At 37.9% G+C, this 24243-nt stretch overlaps 18 protein-coding genes and 1 pseudogene across 18 annotated transcripts; 10 read left to right on the forward strand and 9 right to left on the reverse strand.

The window, feature by feature from the left end:
• Window positions 1-278: 278 nt before the first annotated feature.
• LOC115483235 (lactosylceramide 4-alpha-galactosyltransferase-like) lies at window positions 279-2795 on the reverse strand. The gene is made up of 5 exons (XM_030224580.1): window positions 2609-2795; window positions 2387-2432; window positions 1642-2279; window positions 950-1582; window positions 279-893 (listed from the first exon to the last, which is right to left on the reverse strand). The coding sequence occupies exons 3-4, from the start codon at window positions 2253-2255 to the stop codon at window positions 1000-1002; spliced, it is 1197 nt and encodes a 398-aa protein (XP_030080440.1). The 5' UTR covers window positions 2256-2279; window positions 2387-2432; window positions 2609-2795; the 3' UTR covers window positions 279-893; window positions 950-999.
• A 1762-nt stretch (window positions 2796-4557) lies between these two features.
• Window positions 4558-5372, forward strand: LOC115483243 (annotated as a pseudogene).
• A 450-nt stretch (window positions 5373-5822) lies between these two features.
• Window positions 5823-6251, reverse strand: LOC115483256 (histone H2B). Its single transcript, XM_030224601.1, has one exon. The coding sequence runs from the start codon at window positions 6243-6245 to the stop codon at window positions 5874-5876; it is 372 nt and encodes a 123-aa protein (XP_030080461.1). The 5' UTR covers window positions 6246-6251; the 3' UTR covers window positions 5823-5873.
• A 205-nt stretch (window positions 6252-6456) lies between these two features.
• On the forward strand, window positions 6457-6914 carry LOC115483254 (histone H2A). The gene has a single exon (XM_030224599.1). It carries the CDS (start codon window positions 6492-6494, stop codon window positions 6864-6866), a length of 375 nt encoding a protein of 124 aa, XP_030080459.1. The 5' UTR covers window positions 6457-6491; the 3' UTR covers window positions 6867-6914.
• Window positions 6915-7437: 523 nt separating this feature from the next.
• Window positions 7438-7859, reverse strand: LOC115483260 (histone H4). Its single transcript, XM_030224605.1, has one exon. The coding sequence runs from the start codon at window positions 7802-7804 to the stop codon at window positions 7493-7495; it is 312 nt and encodes a 103-aa protein (XP_030080465.1). The 5' UTR covers window positions 7805-7859; the 3' UTR covers window positions 7438-7492.
• A 190-nt stretch (window positions 7860-8049) lies between these two features.
• On the forward strand, window positions 8050-13721 carry LOC115483290. The gene is made up of 4 exons (XM_030224633.1): window positions 8050-8528; window positions 9774-10319; window positions 11732-11938; window positions 13235-13721. Exons 1-4 carry the CDS (start codon window positions 8120-8122, stop codon window positions 13660-13662), a joined length of 1590 nt encoding a protein of 529 aa, XP_030080493.1. The 5' UTR covers window positions 8050-8119; the 3' UTR covers window positions 13663-13721.
• Window positions 9694-10501, forward strand: LOC115483244 (histone H1-like). Its single transcript, XM_030224588.1, has one exon. The coding sequence runs from the start codon at window positions 9752-9754 to the stop codon at window positions 10493-10495; it is 744 nt and encodes a 247-aa protein (XP_030080448.1). The 5' UTR covers window positions 9694-9751; the 3' UTR covers window positions 10496-10501.
• On the reverse strand, window positions 10953-11405 carry LOC115483258 (histone H2B). The gene has a single exon (XM_030224603.1). The coding sequence runs from the start codon at window positions 11373-11375 to the stop codon at window positions 11004-11006; it is 372 nt and encodes a 123-aa protein (XP_030080463.1). The 5' UTR covers window positions 11376-11405; the 3' UTR covers window positions 10953-11003.
• Window positions 11584-12045, forward strand: LOC115483249 (histone H2A). The gene has a single exon (XM_030224594.1). It carries the CDS (start codon window positions 11623-11625, stop codon window positions 11995-11997), a length of 375 nt encoding a protein of 124 aa, XP_030080454.1. The 5' UTR covers window positions 11584-11622; the 3' UTR covers window positions 11998-12045.
• Window positions 12569-13000, reverse strand: LOC115483261 (histone H4-like). The gene is given in 2 exon segments (XM_030224606.1): window positions 12569-12773; window positions 12775-13000. Coding segments are annotated over 2 exon segments (312 nt in total). The 5' UTR covers window positions 12937-13000; the 3' UTR covers window positions 12569-12623.
• A 1104-nt stretch (window positions 13722-14825) lies between the features above and the next one.
• LOC115483245 (histone H1-like) lies at window positions 14826-15633 on the forward strand. The gene has a single exon (XM_030224589.1). The coding sequence runs from the start codon at window positions 14884-14886 to the stop codon at window positions 15625-15627; it is 744 nt and encodes a 247-aa protein (XP_030080449.1). The 5' UTR covers window positions 14826-14883; the 3' UTR covers window positions 15628-15633.
• Window positions 15634-16084: 451 nt separating this feature from the next.
• LOC115483259 (histone H2B) lies at window positions 16085-16537 on the reverse strand. The gene has a single exon (XM_030224604.1). The coding sequence runs from the start codon at window positions 16505-16507 to the stop codon at window positions 16136-16138; it is 372 nt and encodes a 123-aa protein (XP_030080464.1). The 5' UTR covers window positions 16508-16537; the 3' UTR covers window positions 16085-16135.
• A 178-nt stretch (window positions 16538-16715) lies between these two features.
• LOC115483250 (histone H2A) lies at window positions 16716-17177 on the forward strand. The gene has a single exon (XM_030224595.1). The coding sequence runs from the start codon at window positions 16755-16757 to the stop codon at window positions 17127-17129; it is 375 nt and encodes a 124-aa protein (XP_030080455.1). The 5' UTR covers window positions 16716-16754; the 3' UTR covers window positions 17130-17177.
• Window positions 17178-17700: 523 nt separating this feature from the next.
• On the reverse strand, window positions 17701-18131 carry LOC115483262 (histone H4). Its single transcript, XM_030224607.1, has one exon. It carries the CDS (start codon window positions 18065-18067, stop codon window positions 17756-17758), a length of 312 nt encoding a protein of 103 aa, XP_030080467.1. The 5' UTR covers window positions 18068-18131; the 3' UTR covers window positions 17701-17755.
• A 181-nt stretch (window positions 18132-18312) lies between these two features.
• Window positions 18313-23982, forward strand: LOC115483236. The gene is made up of 4 exons (XM_030224581.1): window positions 18313-18791; window positions 20037-20582; window positions 21994-22200; window positions 23496-23982. The coding sequence occupies exons 1-4, from the start codon at window positions 18383-18385 to the stop codon at window positions 23921-23923; spliced, it is 1590 nt and encodes a 529-aa protein (XP_030080441.1). The 5' UTR covers window positions 18313-18382; the 3' UTR covers window positions 23924-23982.
• On the forward strand, window positions 19957-20764 carry LOC115483247 (histone H1-like). Its single transcript, XM_030224592.1, has one exon. It carries the CDS (start codon window positions 20015-20017, stop codon window positions 20756-20758), a length of 744 nt encoding a protein of 247 aa, XP_030080452.1. The 5' UTR covers window positions 19957-20014; the 3' UTR covers window positions 20759-20764.
• Window positions 21215-21667, reverse strand: LOC115483255 (histone H2B). The gene has a single exon (XM_030224600.1). It carries the CDS (start codon window positions 21635-21637, stop codon window positions 21266-21268), a length of 372 nt encoding a protein of 123 aa, XP_030080460.1. The 5' UTR covers window positions 21638-21667; the 3' UTR covers window positions 21215-21265.
• Window positions 21846-22307, forward strand: LOC115483251 (histone H2A). The gene has a single exon (XM_030224596.1). The coding sequence runs from the start codon at window positions 21885-21887 to the stop codon at window positions 22257-22259; it is 375 nt and encodes a 124-aa protein (XP_030080456.1). The 5' UTR covers window positions 21846-21884; the 3' UTR covers window positions 22260-22307.
• Window positions 22831-23261, reverse strand: LOC115483263 (histone H4). Its single transcript, XM_030224608.1, has one exon. It carries the CDS (start codon window positions 23195-23197, stop codon window positions 22886-22888), a length of 312 nt encoding a protein of 103 aa, XP_030080468.1. The 5' UTR covers window positions 23198-23261; the 3' UTR covers window positions 22831-22885.
• Window positions 23983-24243: the final 261 nt, after the last annotated feature.

Here is a 24243-nt window from a genome sequence, read left to right on the forward strand (position 1 = left end):
TACCTGTTATTAAATTCTATAATTAAACATCCTCATGACGGGCATGATGTTGGGGAAATCAATAAAATTCACGCATAACCAAAGTCTTTATTTTTACATTGATCATTGTAATTTGCAATTTTTGAATATACACAGAAATTCACAGATTGATATACTTGCGCTATTTTACTTATAAAGGTTTTGTATACATTCATAGAAAAACTACAGAAACGACAGCATCTCAGTTGTGAAATTATTTGAACTATAAGTACAGATTCGAATATAAAAGATTTCTTGTTTACTATTGGAATGAAATTTTAATGTATAATCTAGTCACATATTCCATTTGATGGGACAGTCAAAAAATATGATACATTTGAATATCCTTGCAAATTGTATAATTATGTTTTGTATTCCTAAAGTATGGACACAGGACATATTTGAATATGTGTATATATAAGTTGAAATCGGTTGAAATCGAATTGAGATTCGGGATAGACAAGGGCCAAAACGCAGCACCAATGCCAGCATTATGAAATAGCACTGATATTAAACGAAAGCAATTAAAATTGAGGTTCGTAAAATAATTAACTTATCAATCAGAAGCTCGAAAAAATGTCTGAAAGTCTCATTTATAAAATGTTTATATGTCAAATGTCACTAAAAAGAACCTGATTGACTAAAGTACACGTCTCTCAAAGGCAGCGCACATTTCAAGAAATCCGCTTGATAATAAAGATTTCAAATTAGCCAGAAATCGAAAATGATAGCATGATGTGTTTGCAATGATATTCTGTCTTTGGCAAGCCGAAGATGCATGAGTATATAGACAATTTAGATGCATTTCACATTTCTATAAATACTGACAACGCAGTTTTGTTTATGTTTTCTTGTGTTTGTTATTCATTTTGGTGCTAAGTAAATGACTCTTTGCTAACAAATATTTTATAACAAATTGAACTTAACTTACCTAATTCTGCCTAACTCTTTGGTAATGTTGAACTGTAAGTTAATGGCTCTCTAGAAATAGTCACCGGCTGCCGCATACGCTCTGGGACAATGCTGCTCCGCATACTTACCATAGGCGGTACTCGAGCCAACCTTGATGGCCAACTGTTTGGAGTGCTTGTTCCATACATGCACCAGAAACGAATCTTTCGTGTGGGCCAGCGTCTGTTCGAGCAGCTGTGGCTCGAAGAAATGCCGCCAGTGTTTCCAGGGTACAGCATAAAAAGCATTGCGATCGAATACCTTGAAGCCAAGGCAACGCTTTCGATCCTCCAGCATAAGTGCAATGTCCTTTGTGTCACAAATCTTTTGGGCAACTCGCGTTATAACACCAGGTCCATTGTTACCCCAATCACTGCCATCGAAATTCTTTTGAAAATCTTGTAAGCACGCCTCGGCAATCTCATGACCGAATCCAGTTGGTGCCAGACTCATGACACCAGCAGCCAAATGAGTATTTGATTCGGCACCAGTATAGTTGGGCGGTACATCCTCCATGCTGCGCAGCATAACCACATCCATGTCCAAATAGATACCTCCATACCGATAAAGCGTTAGAAATCTCAAGAAGTCCGATATATGCGAGAAGAGATAGCTGAAAAGACGGCACATTTAAATAAATTAATTCATGAAATACAGATTAGGACCACTCACCTTGAGCGAAACAAACGTCCATCCTTTAGCCACTCTTCAATGGGCGTGCCAGCTGCATAGCGCCACAGATTCAATTGTCGTAGATGTACATTTTTGTAGCTAAGAATTGCATCGATAATCGGCTGATGGCGCTGGTTGCCACTGCTGCCGCTGGCACTGCTGCTGCTGCTATTGCCATAATGTCGATAGGTGGGACCAGCAAATAGAACAAAAACTTGAAAATTCGGATTATGCAATGCAGCGGACTCAATGGCACAAGCCTGCCGAGCCGTCAACTGCAACATATTGTACTGCGAATCAGGACGCTGCCGTTTGCGTTTGGGCCTATGACAGCTGGTCTCATGAAAGAATATGCTGCGTCCAGGTATTGGCATTGGCTCTGTTGATAGGACATCTTCCAAAATTCTTGGTATTTGCGCATTGCCATCTGCCAATGGACCACTAGAAGCCGACTCCGCCTGCTCACTCTCAATGAAGCAGAGCTGTACATTTGTTTGCCATCTATAGGTAAGCAGTATGCCGACTAAAAGCAGAAGAATAAGTCCCAGGAACAGCATTCGCAGCCGTCCATTGTGCAGAAAACGCGCTAACAACAGGGGCAAGCGTAGTAACATGACGAACGGGTGATACACACCTACCTAAACACACACACACACACGCACAGTGCGGAATACAAAAAAAATTAAAATACATGAAACTCTGATTTATTGTAAATATGTTGCCATCCGCGTTGTTAAGTACTTACTTAATATTTATTTAAACAAGCTCTTTCCGTTATCATTATTACACATCTGCACAAACAACAAATATAAAGAATAAATAATAGGCATATATGATGATGCGAGCTCGCAATTTCATAAAACTAGCTAATTGTTGCGCTTAGTTTCGTAAATAATGTTGAATCTTTAGTCGTAAATATATGTAGGTTTGGACGAGAAATATATTTCTATAGCTCAAAATTAATTACTTTTAACAATTAAGCATTTAAAGCCTATCAAACAGAGCCGAATGAGTAAGTTATTCGATATGAGCACTTAGAAATGTATGCTAATAATTGTTTAGCTCAATACACGCAGATAAGGTACGTCTGCACGTCTTTGCTGTTTAGCAAAATAATTAAATTTCCTGCACATTGTCATTATATTACTTATATATTTAAATATTTAACAAATACAACTAGTCTAACAATGCCAAATGAGTAAAATCTTTGAGCTCTGCTGTTATCGATACAACTTCGCGATGAGTATAACATTTGACTATCGATAACAGACATGTATCGCATATTACGGTCACCCTAAAGAGCGCGGCTATACACGTACGATTCAGTTTCAAGAACATCTAGCCGAAAAGCAAATTGCGCAACCGTCATCTCGAAGGTTTGAATAGCAATAGCGTCGGCATCTTCGGCAATGATATTTTCAACTCCATAGACACTATGCAGAAAATCAACAAAAGTAAATAAAAATCGATACGTCCCAAGATTAATACAAAACTGTAATAGGATAAATACATTAGTATGGAATTCCTACTAAATAATATAATATAAATAAGCACCAATAGATTGACCAAATGCTATCCCAAAAATAAGTTTATCCTCCTCTAAGCCCAATAATTGAGTTGAACTTATCTCACAGTGTCTCACACTTTCATAAACAAGCAGAAGATATCTCAATTTACTGTCTAAAAATAATAAAATCCAAATCCTTGATATATGTATATGTAAGTCCGCATCAGCAAACAAATGAAACACAAATGAAAACATTACATACTTCTAACAACTCTAGCAGCAAAATAAAATACAAATTGAAAATGTTTATTCTTATACGTCTGAAGTTTCTGTACGCCAGATGGTAGCTTGAGCCAGAGACTTTCTTTCTAGACGACGTTCACAGGAAAACTTCGAAGTCCTTAGTGCAGGCAAAAAACGTTAATAAAGCCCCATCAAGTTAAAATCTTAAAGCCACAAATAAAAAGTTTTCAAAAAAAAATACCTCAAAAAAACTCAAAATGAAAGAATCGCTTCAGATAAACAGCTATAAATATATATATATTTTTTAACTTGATTTTTGCTTGGGTGTGCTTGCCAATTTTGAATGATATAAGTCCATATAATTTTGCTTATAAAATTATATTATAAATCTAAACAGTTAGATTTTAAGAAATGAAATGAGAATTATTACTCACGAAATTTAAAATGAATAGACACACTTATAGAACACTAAAAGACAAAGAATGCAAACTTTTTATTGTTTCGTATTGGATTTTTTATTCCGGCTAAATTTGAAATTTATTAATATTTATTAAAAGTATTACAAAAAAGAAATTTAAAAACAAGCAAGCATTCAAGCTAGGTGAAATATTTAAGTGTATACTATGTAATGTTTGTGTAGTATTATATTTTTATAAACTTTTGCTGGGCACGAGAAAATTCTTTGTTCCCAAACCTTTGTTTTCTGCATGTATATTAAAATAAATCTGCTTTTAACTGATAGAAAGATATAAGGAATGTTCATATTAATAGTTGAATTTGACAAAAAAATTAATGAATTATTATCTGTCAACATAATTTGTTAACATTTTCATTATTATTTAATTAAAAATGCGATTTTTCCAAGATATCTTATTTTGCTATCATACAAAGTCAAACTTTAGATGGAAATTAAAAATCGTTAAATCATATTTAACAAACTGAGAACTTATTTTTTCAATTTTTCAAACATTTTGGAATATGTTCAATAAACTATTTAGTTTAAATTCCATGTATAAACTGTTCAAAAAGATAAATCAATAAAATGGTAATTGTAAACTTCTGTGTAACGAACGTTCAATAGCAAAAACATTCTCGCTTAGCCTTCCTCCTCGATTCTCACTGAAACGGGTGACCAAAATGCCATGCCGCAGCTGGCAAATTTCGATTAAACAAAAACGTTGCATTTGTTTTTATAGTGAAGAAGTAAAGAAGTGCTGAATAAAAATGTCTGATTCCGTTGTTGCAGTATCTGCGTCTCCCGTGACTCCCCAAACAGCCTCAGCTGAGAAGAAGGTAGCTGCTAAAAAGCCAGCATCCGCATCCGCATCGAAGGCAAAGAAAACAACGGCTCCTCCAACACACCCACCAACTCAGCAGATGGTGGACGCATCGATACAAAATTTAAAGGAACGTGGTGGCTCATCCCTTTTGGCTATAAAGAAATATATCAGTGCCACTTACAAGTGCGATGCCCAAAAACTAGCCCCATTCATTAAGAAGTACCTGAAGAATTCAGTTGCGAATGGAAAGTTGATTCAAACAAAGGGCAAGGGTGCATCTGGTTCGTTTAAGTTGTCTGCATCTTCCAAAAAGGAGCCTAAGCCTAAGGTGTCCTCTGTAGAGAAGAAATCCAAGAAGGTAACTTCGTCGGCAGCAGCAGCTAAAAAGAAAACTATATCTGCTACCAAGAAACCAAAGGGTGTCGCTGATAAGAAGTTGTCGAAGGCTGTGGTGACCAAAAAGAGTGTTGACAAGAAGAAAGCTGAAAAAGCGAAGGCAAAGATGCAATAGAAAGTTGGTACTATTAAAGCCAAAGCCCACAACAGCAAAGGCAAAGTCAAGCGCAGCAAAGCCAAAAACTCCCAAACCTAAGACCACCAGTGCTAAGCCTAAGAAGGTTGTCGCGGCTGCGTCGCCAAAAAAAGCTGCTGCCAAGAAGCCAAAGGCAAAAACTGCGTCTGCAACAAAGAAGTAATTTCACATCGAAATATACTCTTCAGAGAGAGTATGAACAAATTTCAAAACTATGAATTTGCTATTAACAAAGTCCTTTTCAGGACTACAATTTTATATATCCAAGAGAAAAAAAAATATTTTTCTACCTGTATCTTTCTTGTTGCTGTTAAAAGTAATATAAAAAGAAACGGATCCTATTTAGTCAGCAGCAATATTTGAAATATATTCGATGTTAATTTCTGTTTTCGTCAAATAGTTTTTACGTGTCCAACTTTATCATAATAAAAACGTAGGAAATTGTAGTGGGATATTTGTGGAGTAACGATAATTTTATAGTTTTTCTTGAATAGCAAGCAAATATATTTGCTTCAGTAAGTTTTATACAATAAGAATTAAAGGTAATCTATTCAGAATCAGAATCAGAAATTTTGTTAGCATGGAAATATTTCATATTCTTTGAAAAAAGATTTGTGGCCCTGAAAAGGGCCTTTTGCTTTTGGGTGTTCTGCATACATCAAGCTAAGATTTACTTGGAGCTAGTGTACTTGGTAACTGCCTTTGTTCCTTCACTGACAGCGTGCTTGGCCAACTCTCCGGGCAACAGAAGACGGACTGCAGTTTGGATTTCCCGACTGGTAATCGTAGAACGTTTGTTGTAGTGGGCCAAACGAGAGGCTTCAGCAGCAATACGCTCAAAAATGTCGTTCACAAAGCTATTCATGATGCTCATGGCCTTTGACGAGATTCCAGTGTCAGGATGGACCTGCTTTAGCACTTTGTAAATGTAGATGGCGTAGCTTTCCTTCCTCTTACGCTTCTTCTTCTTATCATTCTTGGTAATATTCTTCTGGGCTTTGCCAGCCTTTTTGGCTGCCTTTCCACTTGTCTTAGGCGGCATGATTGTTATTATCCACTCAAGTTCACTTTAAACTCACTTCACAAATGTTTGACAGAAGCACACAAATTGCTTAACATTTATAGGTTTTTTTGTACAACGTTTTCATGTTTGCGAACAGCACAACTCACCCTCGTTTACCTGAAAAAGTAGGTAGTGAAAAAAGTATAAGTTGTCATATTGTTGAGAGGGCTGGGCATTCGATACTTGTTTGTGCAGTGTTAAAGTGAAAAAAAAAGAATTTAAGAAATGTCTGGCCGTGGTAAAGGTGGAAAAGTTAAGGGAAAGGCAAAGTCGCGTTCGAACCGCGCTGGCCTTCAGTTCCCCGTTGGTCGTATTCACCGTCTTCTTCGCAAAGGCAACTATGCCGAGCGTGTTGGTGCCGGTGCTCCAGTGTACTTGGCGGCTGTTATGGAATACTTGGCCGCTGAAGTTTTGGAGTTGGCTGGTAATGCAGCCCGCGATAACAAGAAAACCAGAATTATCCCTCGCCATCTGCAATTGGCCATCCGCAACGATGAGGAGTTGAATAAACTGCTTTCAGGCGTCACTATTGCCCAGGGCGGTGTGTTGCCTAACATCCAAGCAGTTTTGTTGCCCAAGAAGACCGAAAAGAAGGCTTAAATTACTAATAACGAATTTACGCAAATCGAAACCAAACGTCCTTTTCAGGACGACCAATTTATACAAAAGAGATGACTTTTTTCATACGTAAACATTCTAAATAATATGTATATAATAAGAATAAATAAAGGGAAAATTTACAGATGGTAGACGCTGAGAAAAGTACAGTCATCGCCATTCATTTAGTCATTTAGTGTTTCTGTTCCATATTCCAAAGGTTTCAAATATGTTGAGCTGAAATATTGCTAATATTGCTGATATGTAAACTATAAATTTGGCAATGTACCCTTGAAATACACGCGAGTTTTCACCGCAGCTTAGCTAAGATTTCTGTAACATCGAATTCTTATTCGAATATGAAATATGCACAATACTTCTTTTTGATAGCTTCAAATTTTTCATAAATGTCGAAACCAAATGGTTTAACTAGACGGAATTAATTCAATTTCTCGATCATTTCGTAGCCAATACTGAACATCAGCTAAATATATGCCCAATACCGATTTGGTTTGCGAAAAATGTATATTGAATTTTATATTTTCAAGCTCTTTTAGGGAAACATGTTGGTGGTCCTGAAAAGGACCGATTGGTGCGAGTGTAAGTTGCTTTTTATACTTTCTTCTTTCCTAACCGCCAAAGCCGTACAGTGTGCGACCTTGCCTTTTCAGCGCATAGACAACATCCATGGCTGTGACTGTCTTCCTCTTGGCGTGTTCGGTGTATGTGACAGCATCACGAATAACATTTTCCAAAAAGACCTTAAGAACGCCACGAGTTTCTTCATAGATAAGTCCAGAGATTCGCTTCACGCCACCACGACGAGCTAAACGACGGATAGCTGGCTTCGTGATACCCTGGATATTATCACGCAACACTTTGCGATGACGCTTTGCACCTCCTTTACCCAAGCCTTTGCCACCTTTACCACGACCAGTCATTTTTCACTTTTTACTTTTTAATGAACACTTCACGAATGTCAGAAACAAACTAATGTCTGCATCGTTACATCCACTTCTATTTATACCGAGAAACCCGAAAACACGAGGGAGCACACAAATGCTTGCATCCCTCTCACACACTACCCTCTCAACTTGTAGAGTAGAGCGCATAGCATTTAACATGAGTAACGAATATGTCTATCTCTTTCTAACTCACCACCAGTTTTCTATATAAGCGATGCGTAAGCGAGCATCTCGATTATTGTGTTTTTAACAGTGACAGTGTAAAGTAAGAATTGTGAAAGAGAGAAAAAAATGGCTCGTACAAAGCAGACCGCTCGCAAATCAACTGGAGGCAAGGCTCCTCGCAAGCAGTTGGCCACTAAGGCAGCACGTAAAAGTGCACCAGCTACTGGCGGTGTCAAGAAACCTCATCGCTATCGCCCTGGCACTGTTGCTCTGCGTGAAATTCGTCGCTACCAGAAGAGCACTGAATTGCTTATTCGCAAGTTGCCGTTCCAGCGTCTAGTGCGTGAAATCGCTCAAGACTTCAAGACTGACCTTCGTTTCCAGAGCTCAGCTGTGATGGCACTCCAGGAAGCTAGCGAAGCCTATTTGGTTGGCCTATTCGAAGATACAAACTTGTGTGCCATCCATGCTAAGCGTGTCACAATCATGCCCAAGGACATTCAACTGGCCAGACGTATTCGCGGCGAGCGCGCTTAAATTTCTTCTCTCTGCCTTGTACATATACAAATCGCACCCAACAAATCGGTCCTTTTCAGGACCACAATATTTATAACAAGGAGATTCCTATTTTCGTTTAAACGACAATCATTTTGAATTTGAGTTGATATAAAAATAAAGGAAACGAGTATATAGGTTTATATTTACATAATAAAATGTAGGTTAGAGCAAATGTCACTAACTAGTCCTAGTCCTAGTCAAGTAATTGAGTAAGGATCTCAATATATTTTTGTTAAAGGGAAACGTTTCTTGCTTAACAAAAAAATGTGTATTTTTAAAGCGAATATCGAATGTGAACGTATCGTTAATGTGTGATACGTTTGATGTAACTTAAGATAATATATTTCTTTTCTGAGATTTTCCTTTTATTTTTATAAGCACTTCCTATTGAAGATAAAACTATATTAGTTTTTAAACATTTTAGCATTCTTCTTAATAAAATAAAGTGGCTTAGATGAAAAAATATTTTATCACTGTATTTCTTGGTGAGGGAGAAGTGTATATCGCATTATATATATAATATTACGATATGAAATGACTATATGTTTGATGCAAGTAAAGAAAATAAAACATTTTTCTTCTAATATTATCTTTATTAACATATATTTATTGTTAAGGAGAAGATTTTATTTTTACAAACCATTTTTGTATTGCGTTGCCTCGAATGCAAGTCTGCTTTCAACACCAAATGGGTTAGTTAAAATCGCATTTAAAAGATAAAGATATAAGGAATGTTCATATTAATAGTTGAATTTAACAAAAAAATTAATGAATTATTATCTGTCAACATAATTTGTTAACATTTTCATTATTATTTAATTAAAAATGCGATTTTTCCAAGATATCTTATTTTGCTATCATACAAAGTCAAACTTTAGATGGCAATTAAAAATCGTTAAATCATATTTAACAAACTGAAAACTTATTTTTTCAATTTTTCAAACATTTTGGAATATGTTCAATAAACTATTTAGTTTAAATTCCATGTATAAACTGTTTAAAAAGACAAATCAATAAAATGGTAATTGTAAACTTCTGTGTAACGAACGTTCAATAGCAAAAACATTCTCGCGTAGCCTTCCTCCTCGATTCTCACTGAAACGGGTGACCAAAATGCCATGCCGCAGCTGGCAAATTTCGATTAAACAAAAACGTTGCATTTGTTTTTATAGTGAAGAAGTAAAGAAGTGCTGAATAAAAATGTCTGATTCCGTTGTTGCAGTATCTGCGTCTCCCGTGACTCCCCAAACAGCCTCAGCTGAGAAGAAGGTAGCTGCTAAAAAGCCAGCATCCGCATCGAAGGCAAAGAAAACAACGGCTCCTCCAACACACCCACCAACTCAGCAGATGGTGGACGCATCGATACAAAATTTAAAGGAACGTGGTGGCTCATCCCTTTTGGCTATAAAGAAATATATCAGTGCCACTTACAAGTGCGATGCCCAAAAACTAGCCCCATTCATTAAGAAGTACCTGAAGAATTCAGTTGCGAATGGAAAGTTGATTCAAACAAAGGGCAAGGGTGCATCTGGTTCGTTTAAGTTGTCTGCATCTTCCAAAAAGGAGCCTAAGCCTAAGGTGTCCTCTGTAGAGAAGAAATCCAAGAAGGTAACTTCGTCGGCAGCAGCAGCTAAAAAGAAAACTATATCTGCTACCAAGAAACCAAAGGGTGTCGCTGATAAGAAGTTGTCGAAGGCTGTGGTGACCAAAAAGAGTGTTGACAAGAAGAAAGCTGAAAAAGCGAAGGCCAAAGATGCAAAGAAAGTTGGTACTATTAAAGCCAAGCCCACAACAGCAAAGGCAAAGTCAAGCGCAGCAAAGCCAAAAACTCCCAAACCTAAGACCACCAGTGCTAAGCCTAAGAAGGTTGTCGCGGCTGCGTCGCCAAAAAAAGCTGCTGCCAAGAAGCCAAAGGCAAAAACTGCGTCTGCAACAAAGAAGTAATTTCACATCGAAATATACTCTTCAGAGAGAGTATGAACAAATTTCAAAACTATGAAATTTGCTATTAAACAAAGTCCTTTTCAGGACTACAATTTTATATATCCAAGAGAAAAAAAATATTTTTCTACCTGTATCTTTCTTGTTGCTGTTAAAAGTAATATAAAAAGAAACGGATCCTATTTAGTCAGCAGCAATATTTGAAATATATTCGATGTTAATTTCTGTTTTCGTCAAATAGTTTTTACGTGTCCAACTTTATCATAATAAAAACGTAGGAAATTGTAGTGGGATATTTGTGGAGTAACGATAATTTTATAGTTTTTCTTGAATAGCAAGCAAATATATTTGCTTCAGTAAGTTTTATACAATAAGAATTAAAGGTAATCTATTCAGAATCAGAATCAGAAATTTTGTTAGCATGGAAATATTTCATATTCTTTGAAAAAAGATTTGTGGCCCTGAAAAGGGCCTTTTGCTTTTGGGTGTTCTGCATACATCAAGCTAAGATTTACTTGGAGCTAGTGTACTTGGTAACTGCCTTTGTTCCTTCACTGACAGCGTGCTTGGCCAACTCTCCGGGCAACAGAAGACGGACTGCAGTTTGGATTTCCCGACTGGTAATCGTAGAACGTTTGTTGTAGTGGGCCAAACGAGAGGCTTCAGCAGCAATACGCTCAAAAATGTCGTTCACAAAGCTATTCATGATGCTCATGGCCTTTGACGAGATTCCAGTGTCAGGATGGACCTGCTTTAGCACTTTGTAAATGTAGATGGCGTAGCTTTCCTTCCTCTTACGCTTCTTCTTCTTATCATTCTTGGTAATATTCTTCTGGGCTTTGCCAGCCTTTTTGGCTGCCTTTCCACTTGTCTTAGGCGGCATGATTGTTATTATCCACTCAAGTTCACTTTAACTCACTTCACAAATGTTTGACAGAAGCACACAAATTGCTTAACATTTATAGGTTTTTTTTGTACAACGTTTTCATGTTTGCGAACAGCACAACTCACCCTCGTTTACCTGAAAAAGTAGGTAGTGAAAAAAGTATAAGTTGTCATATTGTTGAGAGGGCTGGGCATTCGATACTTGTTTGTGCAGTGTTAAAGTGAAAAAAAAAAGAATTTAAGAAATGTCTGGCCGTGGTAAAGGTGGAAAAGTTAAGGGAAAGGCAAAGTCGCGTTCGAACCGCGCTGGCCTTCAGTTCCCCGTTGGTCGTATTCACCGTCTTCTTCGCAAAGGCAACTATGCCGAGCGTGTTGGTGCCGGTGCTCCAGTGTACTTGGCGGCTGTTATGGAATACTTGGCCGCTGAAGTTTTGGAGTTGGCTGGTAATGCAGCCCGCGATAACAAGAAAACCAGAATTATCCCTCGCCATCTGCAATTGGCCATCCGCAACGATGAGGAGTTGAATAAACTGCTTTCAGGCGTCACTATTGCCCAGGGCGGTGTGTTGCCTAACATCCAAGCAGTTTTGTTGCCCAAGAAGACCGAAAAGAAGGCTTAAATTACTAATAACGAATTTACGCAAATCGAAACCAAACGTCCTTTTCAGGACGACCAATTTATACAAAAGAGATGACTTTTTTCATACGTAAACATTCTAAATAATATGTATATAATAAGAATAAATAAAGGGAAAATTTACAGATGGTAGACGCTGAGAAAAGTACAGTCATCGCCATTCATTTAGTCATTTAGTGTTTCTGTTCCATATTCCAAAGGTTTCAAATATGTTGAGCTGAAATATTGCTAATATTGCTGATATGTAAACTATAAATTTGGCAATGTACCCTTGAAATACACGCGAGTTTTCACCGCAGCTTAGCTAAGATTTCTGTAACATCGAATTCTTATTCGAATATGAAATATGCACAATACTTCTTTTTGATAGCTTCAAATTTTTCATAAATGTCGAAACCAAATGGTTTAACTAGACGGAATTAATTCAATTTCTCGATCATTTCGTAGCCAATACTGAACATCAGCTAAATATATGCCCAATACCGATTTGGTTTGCGAAAAATGTATATTGAATTTTATATTTTCAAGCTCTTTTAGGGAAACATGTTGGTGGTCCTGAAAAGGACCGATTGGTGCGAGTGTAAGTTGCTTTTTATACTTTCTTCTTTCCTAACCGCCAAAGCCGTACAGTGTGCGACCTTGCCTTTTCAGCGCATAGACAACATCCATGGCTGTGACTGTCTTCCTCTTGGCGTGTTCGGTGTATGTGACAGCATCACGAATAACATTTTCCAAAAAGACCTTAAGAACGCCACGAGTTCTCTTCATAGATAAGTCCAGAGATTCGCTTCACGCCACCACGACGAGCTAAACGACGGATAGCTGGCTTCGTGATACCCTGGATATTATCACGCAACACTTTGCGATGACGCTTTGCACCTCCTTTACCCAAGCCTTTGCCACCTTTACCACGACCAGTCATTTTTCACTTTTTACTTTTTAATGAACACTTCACGAATGTCAGAAACAAACTAATGTCTGCATCGTTACATCCACTTCTATTTATACCGAGAAACCCGAAAACACGAGGGAGCACACAAATGCTTGCATCCCTCTCACACACTACCCTCTCAACTTGTAGAGTAGAGCGCATAGCATTTAACATGAGTAACGAATATGTCTATCTCTTTCTAACTCACCACCAGTTTTCTATATAAGCGATGCGTAAGCGAGCATCTCGATTATTGTGTTTTTAACAGTGACAGTGTAAAGTAAGAATTGTGAAAGAGAGAAAAAAATGGCTCGTACAAAGCAGACCGCTCGCAAATCAACTGGAGGCAAGGCTCCTCGCAAGCAGTTGGCCACTAAGGCAGCACGTAAAAGTGCACCAGCTACTGGCGGTGTCAAGAAACCTCATCGCTATCGCCCTGGCACTGTTGCTCTGCGTGAAATTCGTCGCTACCAGAAGAGCACTGAATTGCTTATTCGCAAGTTGCCGTTCCAGCGTCTAGTGCGTGAAATCGCTCAAGACTTCAAGACTGACCTTCGTTTCCAGAGCTCAGCTGTGATGGCACTCCAGGAAGCTAGCGAAGCCTATTTGGTTGGCCTATTCGAAGATACAAACTTGTGTGCCATCCATGCTAAGCGTGTCACAATCATGCCCAAGGACATTCAACTGGCCAGACGTATTCGCGGCGAGCGCGCTTAAATTTCTTCTCTCTGCCTTGTACATATACAAATCGCACCCAACAAATCGGTCCTTTTCAGGACCACAATATTTATAACAAGGAGATTCCTATTTTCGTTTAAACGACAATCATTTTGAATTTGAGTTGATATAAAAATAAAGGAAACGAGTATATAGGTTTATATTTACATAATAAAATGTAGGTTAGAGCAAATGTCACTAACTAGTCCTAGTCCTAGTCAAGTAATTGAGTAAGGATCTCAATATATTTTTGTTAAAGGGAAACGTTTCTTGCTTAACAAAAAAATGTGTATTTTTAAAGCGAATATCGAATGTGAACGTATCGTTAATGTGTGATACGTTTGATGTAACTTAAGATAATATATTTCTTTTCTGAGATTTTCCTTTTATTTTTATAAGCACTTCCTATTGAAGATAAAACTATATTAGTTTTTAAACATTTTAGCATTCTTCTTAATAAAATAAAGTGGCTTAGATGAAAAAATATTTTATCACTGTATTTCTTGGTGAGGGAGAAGTGTATATCGCATTATATATATAATATTACGATATGAAATGACTATATGTTTGATGCAAGTAAAGAAAATAAAACATTTTTCTTCTAATATTATCTTTATTAACATATATTTATTGTTAAGGAGAAGATTTTATTTTTACAAACCATTTTTGTATTGCGTTGCCTCGAATGCAAGTCTGCTTTCAACACCAAATGGGTTAGTTAAAATCGCATTTAAAAGATAAAGATATAAGGAATGTTCATATTAATAGTTGAATTTAACAAAAAAATTAATGAATTATTATCTGTCAACATAATTTGTTAACATTTTCATTATTATTTAATTAAAAATGCGATTTTTCCAAGATATCTTATTTTGCTATCATACAAAGTCAAACTTTAGATGGCAATTAAAAATCGTTAAATCATATTTAACAAACTGAAAACTTATTTTTTCAATTTTTCAAACATTTTGGAATATGTTCAATAAACTATTTAGTTTAAATTCCATGTATAAACTGTTTAAAAAGACAAATCAATAAAATGGTAATTGTAAACTTCTGTGTAACGAACGTTCAATAGCAAAAACATTCTCGCGTAGCCTTCCTCCTCGATTCTCACTGAAACGGGTGACCAAAATGCCATGCCGCAGCTGGCAAATTTCGATTAAACAAAAACGTTGCATTTGTTTTTATAGTGAAGAAGTAAAGAAGTGCTGAATAAAAATGTCTGATTCCGTTGTTGCAGTATCTGCGTCTCCCGTGACTCCCCAAACAGCCTCAGCTGAGAAGAAGGTAGCTGCTAAAAAGCCAGCATCCGCATCGAAGGCAAAGAAAACAACGGCTCCTCCAACACACCCACCAACTCAGCAGATGGTGGACGCATCGATACAAAATTTAAAGGAACGTGGTGGCTCATCCCTTTTGGCTATAAAGAAATATATCAGTGCCACTTACAAGTGCGATGCCCAAAAACTAGCCCCATTCATTAAGAAGTACCTGAAGAATTCAGTTGCGAATGGAAAGTTGATTCAAACAAAGGGCAAGGGTGCATCTGGTTCGTTTAAGTTGTCTGCATCTTCCAAAAAGGAGCCTAAGCCTAAGGTGTCCTCTGTAGAGAAGAAATCCAAGAAGGTAACTTCGTCGGCAGCAGCAGCTAAAAAGAAAACTATATCTGCTACCAAGAAACCAAAGGGTGTCGCTGATAAGAAGTTGTCGAAGGCTGTGGTGACCAAAAAGAGTGTTGACAAGAAGAAAGCTGAAAAAGCGAAGGCCAAAGATGCAAAGAAAGTTGGTACTATTAAAGCCAAGCCCACAACAGCAAAGGCAAAGTCAAGCGCAGCAAAGCCAAAAACTCCCAAACCTAAGACCACCAGTGCTAAGCCTAAGAAGGTTGTCGCGGCTGCGTCGCCAAAAAAAGCTGCTGCCAAGAAGCCAAAGGCAAAAACTGCGTCTGCAACAAAGAAGTAATTTCACATCGAAATATACTCTTCAGAGAGAGTATGAACAAATTTCAAAACTATGAAATTTGCTATTAAACAAAGTCCTTTTCAGGACTACAATTTTATATATCCAAGAGAAAAAAAATATTTTTCTACCTGTATCTTTCTTGTTGCTGTTAAAAGTAATATAAAAAGAAACGGATCCTATTTAGTCAGCAGCAATATTTGAAATATATTCGATGTTAATTTCTGTTTTCGTCAAATAGTTTTTACGTGTCCAACTTTATCATAATAAAAACGTAGGAAATTGTAGTGGGATATTTGTGGAGTAACGATAATTTTATAGTTTTTCTTGAATAGCAAGCAAATATATTTGCTTCAGTAAGTTTTATACAATAAGAATTAAAGGTAATCTATTCAGAATCAGAATCAGAAATTTTGTTAGCATGGAAATATTTCATATTCTTTGAAAAAAGATTTGTGGCCCTGAAAAGGGCCTTTTGCTTTTGGGTGTTCTGCATACATCAAGCTAAGATTTACTTGGAGCTAGTGTACTTGGTAACTGCCTTTGTTCCTTCACTGACAGCGTGCTTGGCCAACTCTCCGGGCAACAGAAGACGGACTGCAGTTTGGATTTCCCGACTGGTAATCGTAGAACGTTTGTTGTAGTGGGCCAAACGAGAGGCTTCAGCAGCAATACGCTCAAAAATGTCGTTCACAAAGCTATTCATGATGCTCATGGCCTTTGACGAGATTCCAGTGTCAGGATGGACCTGCTTTAGCACTTTGTAAATGTAGATGGCGTAGCTTTCCTTCCTCTTACGCTTCTTCTTCTTATCATTCTTGGTAATATTCTTCTGGGCTTTGCCAGCCTTTTTGGCTGCCTTTCCACTTGTCTTAGGCGGCATGATTGTTATTATCCACTCAAGTTCACTTTAACTCACTTCACAAATGTTTGACAGAAGCACACAAATTGCTTAACATTTATAGGTTTTTTTTGTACAACGTTTTCATGTTTGCGAACAGCACAACTCACCCTCGTTTACCTGAAAAAGTAGGTAGTGAAAAAAGTATAAGTTGTCATATTGTTGAGAGGGCTGGGCATTCGATACTTGTTTGTGCAGTGTTAAAGTGAAAAAAAAAAGAATTTAAGAAATGTCTGGCCGTGGTAAAGGTGGAAAAGTTAAGGGAAAGGCAAAGTCGCGTTCGAACCGCGCTGGCCTTCAGTTCCCCGTTGGTCGTATTCACCGTCTTCTTCGCAAAGGCAACTATGCCGAGCGTGTTGGTGCCGGTGCTCCAGTGTACTTGGCGGCTGTTATGGAATACTTGGCCGCTGAAGTTTTGGAGTTGGCTGGTAATGCAGCCCGCGATAACAAGAAAACCAGAATTATCCCTCGCCATCTGCAATTGGCCATCCGCAACGATGAGGAGTTGAATAAACTGCTTTCAGGCGTCACTATTGCCCAGGGCGGTGTGTTGCCTAACATCCAAGCAGTTTTGTTGCCCAAGAAGACCGAAAAGAAGGCTTAAATTACTAATAACGAATTTACGCAAATCGAAACCAAACGTCCTTTTCAGGACGACCAATTTATACAAAAGAGATGACTTTTTTCATACGTAAACATTCTAAATAATATGTATATAATAAGAATAAATAAAGGGAAAATTTACAGATGGTAGACGCTGAGAAAAGTACAGTCATCGCCATTCATTTAGTCATTTAGTGTTTCTGTTCCATATTCCAAAGGTTTCAAATATGTTGAGCTGAAATATTGCTAATATTGCTGATATGTAAACTATAAATTTGGCAATGTACCCTTGAAATACACGCGAGTTTTCACCGCAGCTTAGCTAAGATTTCTGTAACATCGAATTCTTATTCGAATATGAAATATGCACAATACTTCTTTTTGATAGCTTCAAATTTTTCATAAATGTCGAAACCAAATGGTTTAACTAGACGGAATTAATTCAATTTCTCGATCATTTCGTAGCCAATACTGAACATCAGCTAAATATATGCCCAATACCGATTTGGTTTGCGAAAAATGTATATTGAATTTTATATTTTCAAGCTCTTTTAGGGAAACATGTTGGTGGTCCTGAAAAGGACCGATTGGTGCGAGTGTAAGTTGCTTTTTATACTTTCTTCTTTCCTAACCGCCAAAGCCGTACAGTGTGCGACCTTGCCTTTTCAGCGCATAGACAACATCCATGGCTGTGACTGTCTTCCTCTTGGCGTGTTCGGTGTATGTGACAGCATCACGAATAACATTTTCCAAAAAGACCTTAAGAACGCCACGAGTCTCTTCATAGATAAGTCCAGAGATTCGCTTCACGCCACCACGACGAGCTAAACGACGGATAGCTGGCTTCGTGATACCCTGGATATTATCACGCAACACTTTGCGATGACGCTTTGCACCTCCTTTACCCAAGCCTTTGCCACCTTTACCACGACCAGTCATTTTTCACTTTTTACTTTTTAATGAACACTTCACGAATGTCAGAAACAAACTAATGTCTGCATCGTTACATCCACTTCTATTTATACCGAGAAACCCGAAAACACGAGGGAGCACACAAATGCTTGCATCCCTCTCACACACTACCCTCTCAACTTGTAGAGTAGAGCGCATAGCATTTAACATGAGTAACGAATATGTCTATCTCTTTCTAACTCACCACCAGTTTTCTATATAAGCGATGCGTAAGCGAGCATCTCGATTATTGTGTTTTTAACAGTGACAGTGTAAAGTAAGAATTGTGAAAGAGAGAAAAAAATGGCTCGTACAAAGCAGACCGCTCGCAAATCAACTGGAGGCAAGGCTCCTCGCAAGCAGTTGGCCACTAAGGCAGCACGTAAAAGTGCACCAGCTACTGGCGGTGTCAAGAAACCTCATCGCTATCGCCCTGGCACTGTTGCTCTGCGTGAAATTCGTCGCTACCAGAAGAGCACTGAATTGCTTATTCGCAAGTTGCCGTTCCAGCGTCTAGTGCGTGAAATCGCTCAAGACTTCAAGACTGACCTTCGTTTCCAGAGCTCAGCTGTGATGGCACTCCAGGAAGCTAGCGAAGCCTATTTGGTTGGCCTATTCGAAGATACAAACTTGTGTGCCATCCATGCTAAGCGTGTCACAATCATGCCCAAGGACATTCAACTGGCCAGACGTATTCGCGGCGAGCGCGCTTAAATTTCTTCTCTCTGCCTTGTACATATACAAATCGCACCCAACAAATCGGTCCTTTTCAGGACCACAATATTTATAACAAGGAGATTCCTATTTTCGTTTAAACGACAATCATTTTGAATTTGAGTTGATATAAAAATAAAGGAAACGAGTATATAGGTTTATATTTACATAATAAAATGTAGGTTAGAGCAAATGTCACTAACTAGTCCTAGTCCTAGTCAAGTAATTGAGTAAGGATCTCAATATATTTTTGTTAAAGGGAAACGTTTCTTGCTTAACAAAAAAATGTGTATTTTTAAAGCGAATATCGAATGTGAACGTATCGTTAATGTGTGATACGTTTGATGTAACTTAAGATAATATATTTCTTTTCTGAGATTTTCCTTTTATTTTTATAAGCACTTCCTATTGAAGATAAAACTATATTAGTTTTTAAACATTTTAGCATTCTTCTTAATAAAATAAAGTGGCTTAGATGAAAAAATATTTTATCACTGTATTTCTTGGTGAGGGAGAAGTGTATATCGCATTATATATATAATATTACGATATGAAATGACTATATGTTTGATGCAAGTAAAGAAAATAAAACATTTTTCTTCTAATATTATCTTTATTAACATATATTTATTGTTAAGGAGAAGATTTTATTTTTACAAACCATTTTTGTATTGCGTTGCCTCGAATGCAAGTCTGCTTTCAACACCAAATGGGTTAGTTAAAATCGCATTTAAAAGATAAAGATATAAGGAATGTTCATATTAATAGTTGAATTTAACAAAAAAATTAATGAATTATTATCTGTCAACATAATTTGTTAACATTTTCATTATTATTTAATTAAAAATGCGATTTTTCCAAGATATCTTATTTTGCTATCATACAAAGTCAAACTTTAGATGGCAATTAAAAATCGTTAAATCATATTTAACAAACTGAAAACTTATTTTTTCAATTTTTCAAACATTTTGGAATATGTTCAATAAACTATTTAGTTTAAATTCCATGTATAAACTGTTTAAAAAGACAAATCAATAAAATGGTAATTGTAAACTTCTGTGTAACGAACGTTCAATAGCAAAAACATTCTCGCGTAGCCTTCCTCCTCGATTCTCACTGAAACGGGTGACCAAAATGCCATGCCGCAGCTGGCAAATTTCGATTAAACAAAAACGTTGCATTTGTTTTTATAGTGAAGAAGTAAAGAAGTGCTGAATAAAAATGTCTGATTCCGTTGTTGCAGTATCTGCGTCTCCCGTGACTCCCCAAACAGCCTCAGCTGAGAAGAAGGTAGCTGCTAAAAAGCCAGCATCCGCATCGAAGGCAAAGAAAACAACGGCTCCTCCAACACACCCACCAACTCAGCAGATGGTGGACGCATCGATACAAAATTTAAAGGAACGTGGTGGCTCATCCCTTTTGGCTATAAAGAAATATATCAGTGCCACTTACAAGTGCGATGCCCAAAAACTAGCCCCATTCATTAAGAAGTACCTGAAGAATTCAGTTGCGAATGGAAAGTTGATTCAAACAAAGGGCAAGGGTGCATCTGGTTCGTTTAAGTTGTCTGCATCTTCCAAAAAGGAGCCTAAGCCTAAAGTGTCCTCTGTAGAGAAGAAATCCAAGAAGGTAACTTCGTCGGCAGCAGCAGCTAAAAAGAAAACTATATCTGCTACCAAGAAACCAAAGGGTGTCGCTGATAAGAAGTTGTCGAAGGCTGTGGTGACCAAAAAGAGTGTTGACAAGAAGAAAGCTGAAAAAGCGAAGGCCAAAGATGCAAAGAAAGTTGGTACTATTAAAGCCAAGCCCACAACAGCAAAGGCAAAGTCAAGCGCAGCAAAGCCAAAAACTCCCAAACCTAAGACCACCAGTGCTAAGCCTAAGAAGGTTGTCGCGGCTGCGTCGCCAAAAAAAGCTGCTGCCAAGAAGCCAAAGGCAAAAACTGCGTCTGCAACAAAGAAGTAATTTCACATCGAAATATACTCTTCAGAGAGAGTATGAACAAATTTCAAAACTATGAAATTTGCTATTAAACAAAGTCCTTTTCAGGACTACAATTTTATATATCCAAGAGAAAAAAATATTTTTCTACCTGTATCTTTCTTGTTGCTGTTAAAAGTAATATAAAAAGAAACGGATCCTATTTAGTCAGCAGCAATATTTGAAATATATTCGATGTTAATTTCTGTTTTCGTCAAATAGTTTTTACGTGTCCAACTTTATCATAATAAAAACGTAGGAAATTGTAGTGGGATATTTGTGGAGTAACGATAATTTTATAGTTTTTCTTGAATAGCAAGCAAATATATTTGCTTCAGTAAGTTTTATACAATAAGAATTAAAGGTAATCTATTCAGAATCAGAATCAGAAATTTTGTTAGCATGGAAATATTTCATATTCTTTGAAAAAAGATTTGTGGCCCTGAAAAGGGCCTTTTGCTTTTGGGTGTTCTGCATACATCAAGCTAAGATTTACTTGGAGCTAGTGTACTTGGTAACTGCCTTTGTTCCTTCACTGACAGCGTGCTTGGCCAACTCTCCGGGCAACAGAAGACGGACTGCAGTTTGGATTTCCCGACTGGTAATCGTAGAACGTTTGTTGTAGTGGGCCAAACGAGAGGCTTCAGCAGCAATACGCTCAAAAATGTCGTTCACAAAGCTATTCATGATGCTCATGGCCTTTGACGAGATTCCAGTGTCAGGATGGACCTGCTTTAGCACTTTGTAAATGTAGATGGCGTAGCTTTCCTTCCTCTTACGCTTCTTCTTCTTATCATTCTTGGTAATATTCTTCTGGGCTTTGCCAGCCTTTTTGGCTGCCTTTCCACTTGTCTTAGGCGGCATGATTGTTATTATCCACTCAAGTTCACTTTAACTCACTTCACAAATGTTTGACAGAAGCACACAAATTGCTTAACATTTATAGGTTTTTTTTGTACAACGTTTTCATGTTTGCGAACAGCACAACTCACCCTCGTTTACCTGAAAAAGTAGGTAGTGAAAAAAGTATAAGTTGTCATATTGTTGAGAGGGCTGGGCATTCGATACTTGTTTGTGCAGTGTTAAAGTGAAAAAAAAAAGAATTTAAGAAATGTCTGGCCGTGGTAAAGGTGGAAAAGTTAAGGGAAAGGCAAAGTCGCGTTCGAACCGCGCTGGCCTTCAGTTCCCCGTTGGTCGTATTCACCGTCTTCTTCGCAAAGGCAACTATGCCGAGCGTGTTGGTGCCGGTGCTCCAGTGTACTTGGCGGCTGTTATGGAATACTTGGCCGCTGAAGTTTTGGAGTTGGCTGGTAATGCAGCCCGCGATAACAAGAAAACCAGAATTATCCCTCGCCATCTGCAATTGGCCATCCGCAACGATGAGGAGTTGAATAAACTGCTTTCAGGCGTCACTATTGCCCAGGGCGGTGTGTTGCCTAACATCCAAGCAGTTTTGTTGCCCAAGAAGACCGAAAAGAAGGCTTAAATTACTAATAACGAATTTACGCAAATCGAAACCAAACGTCCTTTTCAGGACGACCAATTTATACAAAAGAGATGACTTTTTTCATACGTAAACATTCTAAATAATATGTATATAATAAGAATAAATAAAGGGAAAATTTACAGATGGTAGACGCTGAGAAAAGTACAGTCATCGCCATTCATTTAGTCATTTAGTGTTTCTGTTCCATATTCCAAAGGTTTCAAATATGTTGAGCTGAAATATTGCTAATATTGCTGATATGTAAACTATAAATTTGGCAATGTACCCTTGAAATACACGCGAGTTTTCACCGCAGCTTAGCTAAGATTTCTGTAACATCGAATTCTTATTCGAATATGAAATATGCACAATACTTCTTTTTGATAGCTTCAAATTTTTCATAAATGTCGAAACCAAATGGTTTAACTAGACGGAATTAATTCAATTTCTCGATCATTTCGTAGCCAATACTGAACATCAGCTAAATATATGCCCAATACCGATTTGGTTTGCGAAAAATGTATATTGAATTTTATATTTTCAAGCTCTTTTAGGGAAACATGTTGGTGGTCCTGAAAAGGACCGATTGGTGCGAGTGTAAGTTGCTTTTTATACTTTCTTCTTTCCTAACCGCCAAAGCCGTACAGTGTGCGACCTTGCCTTTTCAGCGCATAGACAACATCCATGGCTGTGACTGTCTTCCTCTTGGCGTGTTCGGTGTATGTGACAGCATCACGAATAACATTTTCCAAAAAGACCTTAAGAACGCCACGAGTCTCTTCATAGATAAGTCCAGAGATTCGCTTCACGCCACCACGACGAGCTAAACGACGGATAGCTGGCTTCGTGATACCCTGGATATTATCACGCAACACTTTGCGATGACGCTTTGCACCTCCTTTACCCAAGCCTTTGCCACCTTTACCACGACCAGTCATTTTTCACTTTTTACTTTTTAATGAACACTTCACGAATGTCAGAAACAAACTAATGTCTGCATCGTTACATCCACTTCTATTTATACCGAGAAACCCGAAAACACGAGGGAGCACACAAATGCTTGCATCCCTCTCACACACTACCCTCTCAACTTGTAGAGTAGAGCGCATAGCATTTAACATGAGTAACGAATATGTCTATCTCTTTCTAACTCACCACCAGTTTTCTATATAAGCGATGCGTAAGCGAGCATCTCGATTATTGTGTTTTTAACAGTGACAGTGTAAAGTAAGAATTGTGAAAGAGAGAAAAAAATGGCTCGTACAAAGCAGACCGCTCGCAAATCAACTGGAGGCAAGGCTCCTCGCAAGCAGTTGGCCACTAAGGCAGCACGTAAAAGTGCACCAGCTACTGGCGGTGTCAAGAAACCTCATCGCTATCGCCCTGGCACTGTTGCTCTGCGTGAAATTCGTCGCTACCAGAAGAGCACTGAATTGCTTATTCGCAAGTTGCCGTTCCAGCGTCTAGTGCGTGAAATCGCTCAAGACTTCAAGACTGACCTTCGTTTCCAGAGCTCAGCTGTGATGGCACTCCAGGAAGCTAGCGAAGCCTATTTGGTTGGCCTATTCGAAGATACAAACTTGTGTGCCATCCATGCTAAGCGTGTCACAATCATGCCCAAGGACATTCAACTGGCCAGACGTATTCGCGGCGAGCGCGCTTAAATTTCTTCTCTCTGCCTTGTACATATACAAATCGCACCCAACAAATCGGTCCTTTTCAGGACCACAATATTTATAACAAGGAGATTCCTATTTTCGTTTAAACGACAATCATTTTGAATTTGAGTTGATATAAAAATAAAGGAAACGAGTATATAGGTTTATATTTACATAATAAAATGTAGGTTAGAGCAAATGTCACTAACTAGTCCTAGTCCTAGTCAAGTAATTGAGTAAGGATCTCAATATATTTTTGTTAAAGGGAAACGTTTCTTGCTTAACAAAAAAATGTGTATTTTTAAAGCGAATATCGAATGTGAACG

This window comes from Drosophila hydei, unplaced genomic scaffold (genome assembly GCF_003285905.1).
Source record: "Drosophila hydei strain 15085-1641.00,03,60 unplaced genomic scaffold, DhydRS2 tig00008115-arrow-arrow-pilon, whole genome shotgun sequence".
Classification (NCBI taxonomy): Eukaryota; Metazoa; Arthropoda; class Insecta; order Diptera; family Drosophilidae; genus Drosophila; species Drosophila hydei.